The sequence below is a fragment of the Thunnus maccoyii genome, chromosome 3 (assembly GCF_910596095.1).
Source record: "Thunnus maccoyii chromosome 3, fThuMac1.1, whole genome shotgun sequence".
Classification (NCBI taxonomy): Eukaryota; Metazoa; Chordata; class Actinopteri; order Scombriformes; family Scombridae; genus Thunnus; species Thunnus maccoyii.
The window spans coordinates 32700137-32713786 of record NC_056535.1 but is presented as its reverse complement, the minus strand read 5'-3'; the positions used below and the strand labels follow the sequence as shown (position 1 = coordinate 32713786).

At 37.1% G+C, this 13650-nt stretch overlaps 1 protein-coding gene across 1 annotated transcript; it reads left to right on the top strand.

Annotated features, from left to right (window-relative positions):
* Positions 1-348: 348 nt before the first annotated feature.
* pigu (phosphatidylinositol glycan anchor biosynthesis, class U) lies at positions 349-13581 on the top strand. The gene is made up of 12 exons (XM_042407628.1): positions 349-529; positions 4238-4302; positions 4494-4553; positions 4926-4988; positions 5601-5710; positions 5799-5899; positions 6327-6424; positions 7599-7753; positions 8242-8385; positions 9334-9458; positions 9675-9817; positions 11042-13581. Exons 1-12 carry the CDS (start codon positions 400-402, stop codon positions 11153-11155), a joined length of 1308 nt encoding a protein of 435 aa, XP_042263562.1. The 5' UTR covers positions 349-399; the 3' UTR covers positions 11156-13581.
* Positions 13582-13650: the final 69 nt, after the last annotated feature.

The window sequence follows — 13650 nt, the reverse complement described above, 5'->3', positions numbered from 1 at the left end:
CTCAATTAATAGGTTAGTCGTTAGGTCTATAAAATGTCTTGTTTTGTCCCGACCAACAGTTCACAACCCAAAGATATTCAGTTCACTGTCATAGGGGACTAAAGAAACCAGAAAATATTCACCATTAAGAAGCTGGAATCAGAGAAACTTTGACTTATTTATTTAAAAATAAAAAAGACTCGAACGATCGAACGATTAATCGATTATCGAAATAGTTGGCGATTAATTTTTCAACTAATCAATTAATCTAAAATCATTACAGCTCTAAATAGGACACAAAACGCTGATAGTTAATGTATTTATTTATGTATTTACCGTGTTCAGTGTCCCTTTGCAGCAGTGGACTTCATTTCCCGTCGTGCCTCTCGCAGGGCGGAGAGAGGGCGCTTCCTTGTCAAAATGGCGGCTCCTTTGACTCTACTTTTGATTGTGGCCGTTACAATCCGCGCTGCTCTCTTCAGATCCAGTTTAGCGGACTTAATTTCAGAGAGAGTGGAAGTGGTGTCTCCGCTGACCGCCTGGAAGAGAGGTAAGCGGGGGTTCAGCGGCTTTTTGGGGCCAGTTTTCAGGCTGAAACGCCGCTGCGGCTGCCCCCTTCTCCTCGGCGCTGCTACCACAGAATAATGAGAGGAAAGTGGGAAACCGGTTTAGCTACATAGATACAGCTTTGCTTGGCTAAATCCACATGTAGACAGCTCACTAACGCTATATTAAAGGAAATATAGCAGCTAGGTTTCTGTCTGTGAAGATTTAAAGTAGTTTTGACGCGTATCTTCTTCTTGTTTGTGAGTAAAAAAGGTTAGTGATTGTGTTTGTCTGGTTTAAAGATGCTGCAGCAGCGACCTGCAAGCCTGAACTGAGTTTTACAGGCTCAGAAAGGAGATAGAAATGAACTGAGTACTTTCCTTAAATGCTGCACTCATGCACAGCAATGAAGTACCTGAATTTCACACAAATGTTTCAGATTTTTAGAGGGTTTGCACTTCCACTACACATCTTTTGATGGGACTAATCTATACAGCAGTGTAAAAATACTCCATTACAAGTAAAAGTCCCGCATGAAAAATCCTACTACAGTAAAAGTACATAAGTATTATGAGCTTGATGTAGTTAAAGTATTGCAGTAAAAGTAGTGGTTTGGTCCCTCTGACTGATATATTATTATATATGACATCATTAGATTATTAATAGTGAAGCATCAGTGTTAGAGCAGCATGTTACTGTTGTAGCTGCTGGAGGTGGAGCTAGTTTACACTACTTTTATATACAGTTAGCTAGTTTAGTCCAGTGGTTCCCAACCTAGGGGTCGGGCCCCTCCAAAGGGTCAGCAGATAAATCTGAGGGGTCGTGAGATGATTAATGGGAGAGGAAAGAAGAAAAAACAAAGTTCTGATACACAAATCTGTTTTCAGTTTTTGGACTTTTTCTCTAATCTTTGATTTTTGCTGAAATATTGGATCATTTGAACATTTATTGAAATGAAAGCATGTGAGAAGTTTAGAGGGAAAAATCACTATTTGGTGGAGCTGTTAACAACTCATAGACATGTGAAATGTGACCCCGACTACACACTGCTTTTTGTAAGACGTCAAAAGCCAAAAAGGTTGGAAACCACTGGTTTCATCTTTAACAATGTGTTGTATTTTAAAAGCTTGTTATATTATCTATTGTGTCAAATCTTCATCTGAAAAGTAACTAAAGCTGTTTAATAAATGTAGTGGAGTAGAAAGTACAATATTTCCCTCTGAAATGTAGTGGAGTGGAAGTATAAAGTAGTATCACATGGAAACACAAGTAAAGTACAAGCACCTCAAAAATATATGTTACTTTCCACCACTGCGTGTAGGTTCGACCATGGGCCAGTTTTATCAGGATTTTTAATTTGGGGGGCTGTTTACAGGCACAGATCAATAAGGCTTAATCTCTCGATTAATGGATAATGATCACTTCCTGAAATATCTTCTTTTGTCCAGACCAACAACCCAAAAATATTCAGTTTACTATATACAGGAGAGGGTTAAATAAACCAGAAAATATTCACATTTATGAAGCTGGAACCAGAGAATTTGCGATTTTTTTCTTAAAAAATGACTCAGAACGATTAATCAATTATCAAAATAGTTGAGGATTAATTTAATAATTGGCAACTAATTGATTAATCCACTAATCATTGCAGCTCTACTGTTTAGGATTGTATCTGAGGTCAGATTAGTAAGTGAGGACTAGTAGCTCATTTAGCTTTTGACCCTGATGAAGACACAGTAGTGTTGAAACGTCGGTCACTATTAACGGCTGCAGATCAATCAGTGTTCTTCAGTCTGTTCACATCATTTGTTTCCCCGACCTGAGAAACACCTGATTCAGCTGCACATAGCTGGAAGATGTGCAGAGTTAATTAGCTTCTAGTTGGTTTATTTTAATACTCATATGTGAATATATGTTCTGTGCTGCACTTGCAGATGAACTTTATTGGTTATCCACACAATAAACATCGGCTCGCTTCATTTATGTTTGATTGAAAGTTCTGTTGTTGTTTTCTAGGAAAAAAATTGGCATCAACATTTCTGATCAAATGCCACCTATTTGTGTTTGTGAAGAATAAATCTGTTCTGGTCCAACAAACTGTTTGAATTCATACATTAAAATGTCATTTCTGGGTTCTGAGTTGGACACTGTGGTTGGTTTGAATGCTTCTCCTTGTGTGGAGGCAGTATTAGATGTAACAAGGTTATATTACAGTAATTGGCATTTACAGGAGCCTTGTATTGATTTTGTTATCTGCAGTAGATTTGATCTAAACTCAAAACTTCAGCTTTCATCAGGGAGCCAAATATTTCTTTAGGAGGACCAGATGTGGCCTGGGGACCAGTATTTGCCTACCACTGATTTAAATCACAGTATCTAGTGCTGCAACTCTTGTATTTTCATTATCTGTTAATCTGTTGATTGTTTTCTTGATTAATAATTTGTTCTGTGAAATGTCAGAAAATAGTGAAAAATATCCCTCACAGTCAGAGTTGTCAGATTCAAAATAATTGCTTATTTTTTCAGACCAGCTGTCAAAAACCCCAAAGCGTTCAGTGTATGATCATCAAAAACAAATCAAATATGCACATTTTAGCAGCTGAAACGAGTGTATTTGGTGTGACAATTAATCACACTCAGGGTCGCAGTGGCGGCACACATGCATGTGCTTGTTAATGTGGGAATTACTGCACCACATCCTGTCCCATCATGAATTGTTCATTAGGCAGCTGGAACAGGAAGTGTAGAAAGACTCTGTAGCTGTTAGAGTCGGGAGAAAGGATGAAGACGACCTCATCTATCGTCTCCTTCTGGATCTGTGTCTTTGAAGAAATCCTTTCTGTCTGTTACTGCTCGTACAACAATGGCTGACGACAGTATTATTATAAATATAATAGACAGTAATTACCCTTTACTTCTGGGATGATTATACATATTTCTCCAGTCTGTATTTTAGTGATGATATGATGTATCTGTAGTGGTTTTTAATGAGTTTATTCAGGGTTATTAGCAGTGTTATTGAAGGTAAATCCTTTGAATTAAGCTCTTTTTTTGTCTGCATCTCTTCTGAGATCCTCAGCTGTGTTAACTCTCCTCCTCATGATCTTTATGCACATCTGTGTACTACAGTATTTACCTCCATTAAAGCTTCACCTGTGAGAGACTCTCCTCTCCTCTGTGATTTTACTACAAATGCAGAAAATTAGCATCAAAACAAGCAGGTAAATTCTTATTTGATGCCTCTCACACAAAAAATTAATACTATAATATCAACTTTCAATACTTGTGTAATCATTTTAGTTATTTTTTAAGCATAAATGTCAAACATTTGCTGGTTCCAGCTTCTCAAATGTGAGGATTTTATGTTTTTCTTGGTCATACATGATAGTAAACTGAATATATTTGGGTTTTTGACTGTTGGTTGGACAAAAAAAGACATTGACATGATTAATTCCTGGTGAATCCGTTAATTAATAATGAAAATAATGGTCAGTTGCAGCACTAGTGGAAACCCAGGCCTTTATGATTTATTCTTTTCTATTAAGTCAGATATTTTTCACTATTGTCTGACATTTTATAGACAAAATGCAGCCCTAGTTGAACCATTTAACTGGAGTCTTTCTTCCCCTTAAAGCCTCCATAAAGGCCGGAGAATCTTTCACTTACAGTACATGACCTGTTTTTGTTTGTTTGTTTGTTTGTTTGTTTGCAGTGGTTGAAGGTTTGGCTCTGCTTGACTTAGGAGTCTCACCGTACTCTGGAGATGTTTTCCATGAGGTGAGAAATCCACACACACACATACAGTATCTGTATGAATCTATAAATATGAGCAGCATGTCCGTTATACATGTGTGTGTTTCCAGATTGTTTCAGTTGGTCTTTATAAATGTTTTATGATCCCGGCAGCATGTGTTCGTGTTCCTGCTCTGATCCTAAATGTCCCTTTTTTTTTTTCCCCTTCTCTCCAGACTCCTCTCATCATTTACCTCTTTCACTTTTTGGTGGACTATGCAGAAATAACATTTATGGTGAGTAGAAAGATGAGAAACATCCTCTTTTTAGAGGCAGATTCATGTATTTATAAGCCAATAAAGAAGTGGCATTTTGGTGTGGATATTTTAAGTATGATCCAGTGTGAATACCAATAAACTTTCTCATTTGAGCTGGACTGAAATGACATTTTAAGCATTTGGTTTAAAAAAAAAAAATGCTAATGCTACGGATTTACTGTGCTGAATATAAAGGAGGATTTTATAGGGAAGAGAGCCGTGATGGGAAAGCTTTGTGTTTGGTGAAACTGCTCTGCCACGATAAGGAAATTCTGCCTTTAGTGATTTGAAGAAGAAAGTAAACTGTATATATTTTATTTTTGTTCGTTCTCTGTCTTTCTGTCTCTTCAGTTAGCCGATGTAATCACTGCTGTGGCGCTCTACATCGCGGTGAAGGAATACAACAAACAAGTGGTGAGAAAACACAACTGTGTCTTCTAGAAATACAGAGAAACAAATCCCAGCATTTTCATCTTAAGTTGTTTTGGGCTAAAACTGATTTATTGTCTGAGTGGAATCAGTCACATAAGTAACATGATACTGATACAGACAGTGCAGATGTAATCTGACAATTCATTTCTCAATGAATCGGTTAATTATGTATAAAAGAGGGAAAAATGTCCGTTACAGTATCCTAGCGTACAAGGTGACATCATCAAATTTCTTGCTTTGTCCGACAAACAGTTTCACTTTAACATAAGACCAAAACAATTCAGCAAAATCTCACATTTGAGAAACCAGAACTATCAAATGTTTGTTTTTTAATGATCAAGTAATCATTGCAGCTACCTCACAATGAATATGATAGAACTATATTCTTATTTCACTGCTACATGACTGAGTTATGATCAATAAATTATATAGTTTCCACAGATAAGACAAGGTTTCATTATTAGTAAATGAAACTAACTGAAACTTTGACAGTCTGTTATTTGGTGTTTTTGTGTTGTAGTTTTTTGGGGTTTTTTTCTGTCCTCGTAGTAAAAGTGTTGTGATATATTTCATGTGACGTTAATGTTGTTTCAGTTCAGGAAACAGAAATATGCGTTGGAGGCAGACCGTTACCCCCACGACTGTCACGAGCTCATCAGAAGCCCCAAAGAAATGTTCTACATCCCTCTGAAAGTCGCCATGTTGTAAGTACCTCGAACCTCCCGGAGTGACTTTAAACCAGTAAACGCACAGTTATGACCGAGTTTATGTCTTCTCTACCGTCTCTCACAGTTACCTATTGAACCCGTTCACCATCCTGTCCTGCGTCGCCAAGTCCACCTGCGGTCTGAACAACGCCGTCATCGCCACCTTCATCCTTTCTACAATAAAGGGTAGAATTTGATTTTAACTACAAGAGTCTCACATGGTTTTTCTAAAGGTCATTTCACATTTATGGGATCTAAGTCCCACTTTAACTGGGAAGAACTATTTCCTGTTGTTGTTTTACCTTGTTATGATCGGTCATTAAGGAATTTTGTGTCTCTTTTTGGCTTAAACTTCAAGCTTTTATCCATTCTTATTGTATTCTCGTAGTTACTGTATAATAAAGCTTTATAATAAATGTGTAAAAGTTATTTAAAGAATGATCTCATTTAGATTTCAGGCATTTTGCTCGACTCCACCAGCAGAAACACACTTTAACTCTGCTGTAACAACCATATTGAAACCACAGAATGATTACGTAACAGAATAAGTGATTATTTGATTAACTGGTTTGAGTAATTCTCTGTTTTTTGTTTGTTTGTTTGTTTTTTGCAGGAAATGTTTTGCTGAGTGCCATATTTTTGGCTTTGGCCACATATCAGTCCATCTATCCGCTGACTCTCTGCGCTCCAGCTCTGCTGTATTTGATGCAGGTATGTTGTGCATATATATATGTTTTTTAACTTTATTGATGAACACAGACTACAGATTAAGCATCCCGCTGTCTTATATGGGTATTTTAGAAAAATACTCAAGTATATAAACAAAGACATAAGTGAAGGAAATGAGTAGACGCACAAAATTTCAAAATAAATACATAAAAAAACATCATCACACCCTCATTTTTAAACTTAAATGTGCAGTAAACACATTTTATTACACATATGCAGTGTATACATCCAGTTTGAGCCTAGATTTATAATACTAGTGATTGCGATAAGTACACGACTACAGAGGACCGTCTTTCTCTATAGTTTGTTTTATTTTTATTTCTGTGTCATGCCAAACATCTGGCTCATCCCACATAGGATTACAAGATGCTGCAATTATTATATTATTATAAAAGTAATCCATATCCAGTAATACATATACAAAAGCATGTAGAAGAAGAAAACAAAAGCAGTAACATTAGCTGTAATATTCTCCATGAAATTTACCTTTTCAACCTTTGCCTCCGTTGCTCCAGAGTTTGTGGGTTTTGTTTCAGCCGATTTATGGTTATTATTTTATTAATACCAGAACTCTGTAGCCTTCTGGTTAAGACACATGTCAACTCCCAATCTCTCTATTCCCCCTTTGCTTCCTGTCTCTCTACTGTCGCTTTAATAAAGGCTTAAAAAATAACCCCCCCGGAAAATAAAACGCCAGAACTCTGAGCTTGTATATTCTATTTTTATCTCATATGTCTGTATGAAAATTCCTTAAAATGAGGTTTCATGGCTTAAAGGATAAGTCTGTGTTCAAGAATATATTTTTAATTCAACTTTTCTCTCCTAAAAGCCCAAAAAATATGTGTAAAATCACCTAATAGATCACACACTCTCCAACAAAGGGTGCTGTATTTTGTCATAAATTGAAATGTTTTAATGTTTCATCCTTATCTTCTAAACAAATTGCCTCCAGTTGGGGCCACATAGACATTCGGGCCAGTGTTTTTCCTGTTTCCCCCTTATCAATATTTGATATTAATATCTTTTGTTCTCCTCCTTCCTCCCTCTCTTCATTCCAGCCACTCCTATCTGGTTTCACTGCCCGTTTTTAAAATAAATCTGAATATAATTTCATGGATTTGTGTCCACTAATATCTCCATCTCTCCCTCCCTCCAGCGTCAGTACATCCCGGTGAACTTCCGGCGGGTCAGCTTCTGGTGGTTCATCGCGCAGTATGCCTTCATGTACCTCGGCAGCCTCTTCGTCATCATCTGCCTCTCCTTTTTCCTGCTGGGCTCCTGGGACTACCTGCCCTCCGTCTACGGCTTCATGTGAGTGTCGAAGAGCTTTTAAAGAAGCATCTAAATATTAATAATGGTCTATATAATGTATAGAAATAGTGTGTTGATTGGAGTCAGACATGACATGTCAGCATGGTCGATATTATCGGTCATTTTTAGCTCATCACAGTTAATATCAGTGTGTTTATCTGCTGACAACAAGAAGTTGCAGCACAAAAATATCAAATTTATGTTTTAGGTCATTTAGAAACTTTGTCGTCATTACATAGTTTGTCCACCAGAGAGCACTGACGAGTTTATCAACTGTAAAATGTTCCTCTCACTGAGTAAATAAAGCTTTTTTAGTATCTAATTAAAGGGATCCTAATAAAACATTTTGTCCATGCTGTGTGTTTATGTTTAAAAGAGGATATTAGCTCGTAAAATGTCATCAGATCTTTTAATTTTTCAAATATCAGTAAGGCGTCCCGGTCCGGCTGTAGTCCTCCGTTGTGACCGTCTGTTCTCTCTCCCTCCAGTCTCTCAGTACCGGACCTGACCCCGAACATCGGCCTCTTCTGGTATTTCTTCGCCGAGATGTTCGAACACTTCCGCCTCTTCTTCCTCTGCGTCTTCCAGATCAACGTCTTCTTCTACACCATCCCTCTGTCCGTCAAACTCAAGTAAGTCCTCCGACTGTCGCACCGCCATGTTTTTATTACTCTCATAACAACTTCGTCTACAATAAGTTAATGTGAGGCTGGTTTTTTGGTAACGCTATATTTTACAGGTCCTTCAATTTTTTTATACTAATTTAATTTTATACTAAGTTCCTGAAGTAATTTTCAGGTATTTTACAGTGAAATTTTAGTTAATTAAGTAATTAAAAAGTAATTTATTTTATAGAGCGGGCGGTGCAGTGTGGAACAAAGGTAAGTAGTAGATTATACTTGGGGTCATAGTTATTTAATACTTAATTTGCAGTTTTCAGTGTGTAGTTCTGTGTGTCAGCATGTTAGATTCTTTATGAAAATGAGCGCATTTCCTGAATACTATCAAATTACCAATTACATAACACTTACAGAGAAAGATCCTAAGAGTGAACAGTTACACAGCAGCAACTTTTAGGAAATTATTGAAAAATTTCCCTTGAAGTTAGTGAGAGAGTAAAACATCTGCAACATAAAGTGTTACTGAAACCTAATATGCTACAAAACTTCTTTTTAGTCTTTCAACCACTCAAAGAGCTTTTACACTAATTGCCAACATTCACCCATTCAAACACACACACGTACTGATGGCACAGCCTTCGGGTTCAGTATCCTGCCCGAGGACACTCTGACATGCGGACTGGAGGAGGATATTTAGATATTTATTTAGATTTTTTGCAAATTAACAACTGTGAACCCAAATATGATAAGTGGGCACATACTAAACCAACTTTCTCATGATTAAAAAATTAAAATTAACCATTAAATAACCTGCAAATTACTGCAAAATTTTCAGGAAGTTAAACTAAAATGAAAGGACCTGTAAAATAAAGCATTACTGTTTTATTAATATAAAATGCCTCCTGTCCTACAGAATGTGTTTAAATGTGTAATATTACACTGCTGGTGTCTGTGTTACAGGGAGCATCCAGTGTTTCTGATCTTCATGCAGTTAGCTGTGATCTCCATCTTTAAGTCGTATCCCACTGTGGGCGACATCGCTCTCTACCTGGCCTTCCTGCCTGTGTGGAGTCACCTGCACAGATGTGAGTGTCTGAAACACAGAAGATGTTGTACATTAACTGTTTCAACATATTTGTTGTATTGTTTCAACACTTTCACCTCTAAAAGTGAAGGTTTATTTTCATCTGTGATCTTAAGTTCAGACTGCACAGCTACGTAGCTGTGTAACGAGGATTTTTATGAATATTTGAGATTTTGGGGGAAATGACTCCTTTTTTCTGGTCTCTCTTCCCGTCCAGTCTTGAGGAACATCTTCCTGGTGTCTTGTGTCCTGCTGGCCTGTTCGGCTCTGTTCCCTGTTCTCTGGCACCTCTGGATCTACGCCGGCAGCGCCAACTCCAACTTTTACTACGCCATAACGCTGCTGTTCAACGTGGCACAGGTAGGAAAGTCTGTACAGGAGCCGAGGGGAGTTCGTTAATTAGGTATTTGGAGACACGTCTGGATCTATGATTGCTCTTTTTTAAAAATAAACCAGGAAACCTCTTCCTCTTCCCAATGAGAGAGGAATTGTTTTAAAGAATTCTTAACAATGTCATTAAAATTTTTAGTGTAAACATTAAAACTTGTCTGGAGGGATCTTTTTTCTGCTTTGAGAACACACACACAACAAGGTGCAGACCATTGTGAGCTTCAATAAGTTTTTAACAATTATGTCTGATGTTGGTGTTTTGTATTCGTAAATGTTTAAAGTTATGAGAAATTTGATTTAGAATAACATTTCTTCCATATCTATCTGTAGGAATACGTATGCTGTTCTGTGTTTTAAGTATTTAAAGTGACAGAAAACATCCAGTAACGACTTAAAGTCATTGTTGACTTTTTATGATTTTTCCTCTCAGAAGTTCAAAGGCCAGGACGATTCGTGCATCATTATTTGATGTAAATAGAGAGCAGAAGTCATGACGTCACTTTCTGTGTAGCTTTGGTTTCGCTAGCTTCTGTGACTCAATGCAAGATCTCATTCAGCGTCTCTTTCATCAGTCTTTGAAGCGTGTTGCTGGAGTTTATTTTCCATATTCTAAGACCACTCGGCTCCACTGCAGCAGCTGCTATCAGAAGTTAAATGATTACTTTGTGAGCACAGAAAAAACTACAACTCCAAACAAAAACAAAAATAAATAAATAAAAAAAACTACAAGTGCAGCAGTGCAGATACTTGCGTCATGGTAACAGAGTTTCATCCATAAAACTCATCGCTTTCTTGGACTCGTTTCCTCTGCCGAGCCGTTACGTTTAGCCCGCAAACATCTAGGGCTTATGGGAAATGGTGTTCATTCAAGACTACTTAAAAAAAAAATATATTGGATAAACAACGATATTTGAATGTTTTCCAAAAAACAAGTGTCATTATAAACACATGATTTGACTTCGGCGCTCTAATAAAATCAATGACGACCTCAGAAACAACTATTTCACATAGCATTAGTTACCATGGCAACAGATGAATATCACAGCTTGTAACTGTATGTTTGAACAACATAGAAGCTATTTACAACATTACAAAGTTCGAATTGTTTTTTTTTTTTTATTATTTATGAGGGAAATTACCCAAACTCTTATTCTTAATCACTCATCAGTGTCCTGATATTTTATTTCCTCTCAGATTCTGCTGGTGTCGGATTATTTCTACGCCTTCTTGAGGAGAGAACACCATCTCACCTACGGACTATACCTGAAGAGGAAAGACGGCTCCGAGGCTACACTAGTTCTTAAATAAAACACACACACACACACACAGCTACACACACACACACACACACACAAACACACTAATACACAAACCACCTGGCTGGCCGCCTCCACCAGGAAGGGAGAAACTGCTCAAGGTCTCAGTTATCCTCAAAGGGAACAAACACAAACTGAGGAGGATAAAAGACTCCAGAGGCCACACTGCCTGGTACCACAAGTCACAACATACTACACGACAGACAGATGTTGGATGTAGAAATCCTGGCTCCTGCCAAACGACTAAAACATCCTTTCTCCTCCTTTCTCTTTGTCTTCTGGAGCGCTCTAACTCCGACGCCTCACTCCACCCGGAGCCTGTTGTGACACTCTGTTCATCCTGCAGCTCCCTCCTGGACAGCTTTTATTTTGAAGCACCATCACTCATGCAGATTTTTCTTTTTTCGTTTGTTTGTTTTTCTGGAAGGAAACTTCAGCTGCAGTGGGTTTTATTTTAAACCTTGGTTCCTCTTTAAACACCAAAAAAAAAACCCACCAAAAATGTAGGAAAACCTCCATTGATTGATTATTCCTGATATCCAGATGATTATATTTATGTCCTTTTATTGTGGGGAAAAAGAAGAAGAAACCCTTTGTGTTTGGAAGCCTAAAAATATCAGTTTGTCTCTCTCTCTCTTTTTCACCACTTTCTTACTGTTTGCTTTTCATCCTTTTGTTAACTTCTCTATTAATTAACTTGTGACGTGTGATCAGTGTTTCATCTCAACGCTTCACCTCATCGTGGTTCATAAACCTTAACACCTGCCTACAAACAAACAAAGTTAAGGATGAGATACAGAAATGACTAAAGCTCAGACAGCTCCGTTAACAGCCTGATGATGATGATGATGATGATGATGAAGAAGAAGAAGAAGAAGAGGAAAGTCTGACTAAGACAACAGTGAACGTGTTTTAACAACTGAAGGTTCAGGATGTGTGAAGAGCAGAAACAGAAGTTTTCCTCTTGTCAAAATCACAGTTTCATAATTAAGATTAATAAATAGACAAAATTCCAGCCAGTTAACAAAGTTCGGGCCAACGAATGAATCTGGAAACGGTTAAAGTTTCATATTTTGCTCAATTTCTGCATGTAAAATCAAGTTTATTTAATGAAGTCATGGTTGAATTTAACATTTAAAATGATTGTTAGTGACGTCAGAGTCTTGAAAGCTGACGGTATTTTTAAGTTGGAAGTTTGTATCTTCCATTTCCTCTAACGTGACATGAACAAACATCATAAGCATGCATGATTTTCAATTATTCCCCCCATTAAATGACTTTTTTACACAATCAGGAAACCAAGACTGTAGTCAAGGATGTCCATGACATGCTAATGATATTTTTGCCTTTTCTTAGAAGCTACTGACATAAAGAACTGTGCAAAAGTTTTAGACACTTAGTTTTTATTCATCAATTAACTTGATACAAAGTTGATCAAACAGCAGAAACCTAAAGAAAATCAGTATTTGTTGTGAGCAGCTTGGCAGCAGTTCTCCTCCGTAAACCTGCACACAGTGTTTCAGGTTCTCGGCAGGTCGGATGTTTTCCTGCCACAGTTCTTCTTCTGTCTCTTCCTGTTAATCCCAGACTGACTCCATGATGTTGAGAACAGAGACTCCTTGTTCTTCTCGTTGATGAAGGTCGTTCTTCATGACCTCGGCTGGATGTTTGGGCTTGTTGTCGTGCTGCAGAATAAATTTGAGACTGATCCTCAGATTCTCCATCAGATGAAGAAGAATCTAAACATCTAAAGTGCCTGAAACTTTTGCACAGTTCTGTATATCTACTTAAAAAATGATTTAATTCACATCCTTAAAATAAGCCTTAAACAGCCTCAGATGGTGATATTAAGATTGATCTTTTGTTGAATATTTTTACTTTATATTAAAATATGAATGAATGAAAATATGAATTAAAATATTAAGTCCGCAGGTAAATGTTTTTGTTTTTGGCCTCCGTATGAAAATAATTTAAGCAACAACAGAAGTTTTATTGAAGGTATTTAGAGATCTATAGAAAAAAAATAAGTTTCTTTATTTGTAGACAAACAATAAAATAAAACAAACACAGATCAGTCTGTTCAGTTGCTTTCTCACGTGATTTTTTTTTTTTTTTTAAACCCCTCGTCTGTTTGGGCTGAAGGTCGATTTTGATACCAATGAGTCGAAGGTAATTTGTGATATTTATTTATTTGCTGCACTGAAAACTTTGCAAAGAGATTTAATTTTTCTTTTTTTTTTTGGTTTCATTAAAAAAGGAGGAGCTCTTATGTTGTTTTGATACTGTATATATATATGAATGTTTTGTTTTATTACAGATATTAAAATGCTGTGTCTGAGAGGGGCTGATGTTCAAGCTGATGAATGAATGAGTGAACATGTCATAAATGATTATTATTAAACTGGAGGTGTTGGTTTACTGCTGTCTGGTTTTAAATGTCAGTACTGATGTGTGGGAGGTGTCAGTGCATCCTAACCGTCACTTGTT

Excerpts from the sequence above, each read along its gene's own strand:
- pigu (XM_042407628.1), top strand. The coding sequence starts at position 400 with ATGGCGGCTCCTTTGACTCTACTTTTGATTGTGGCCGTTACAATCCGC. Across the intron at positions 5,711-5,798 it reads CCTCTGAAAGTCGCCATGTT|TTACCTATTGAACCCGTTCA; the intron begins GTAAGTACCTCG and ends CGTCTCTCACAG. Across the intron at positions 9,818-11,041 it reads TGCTGTTCAACGTGGCACAG|ATTCTGCTGGTGTCGGATTA; the intron begins GTAGGAAAGTCT and ends ATTTCCTCTCAG.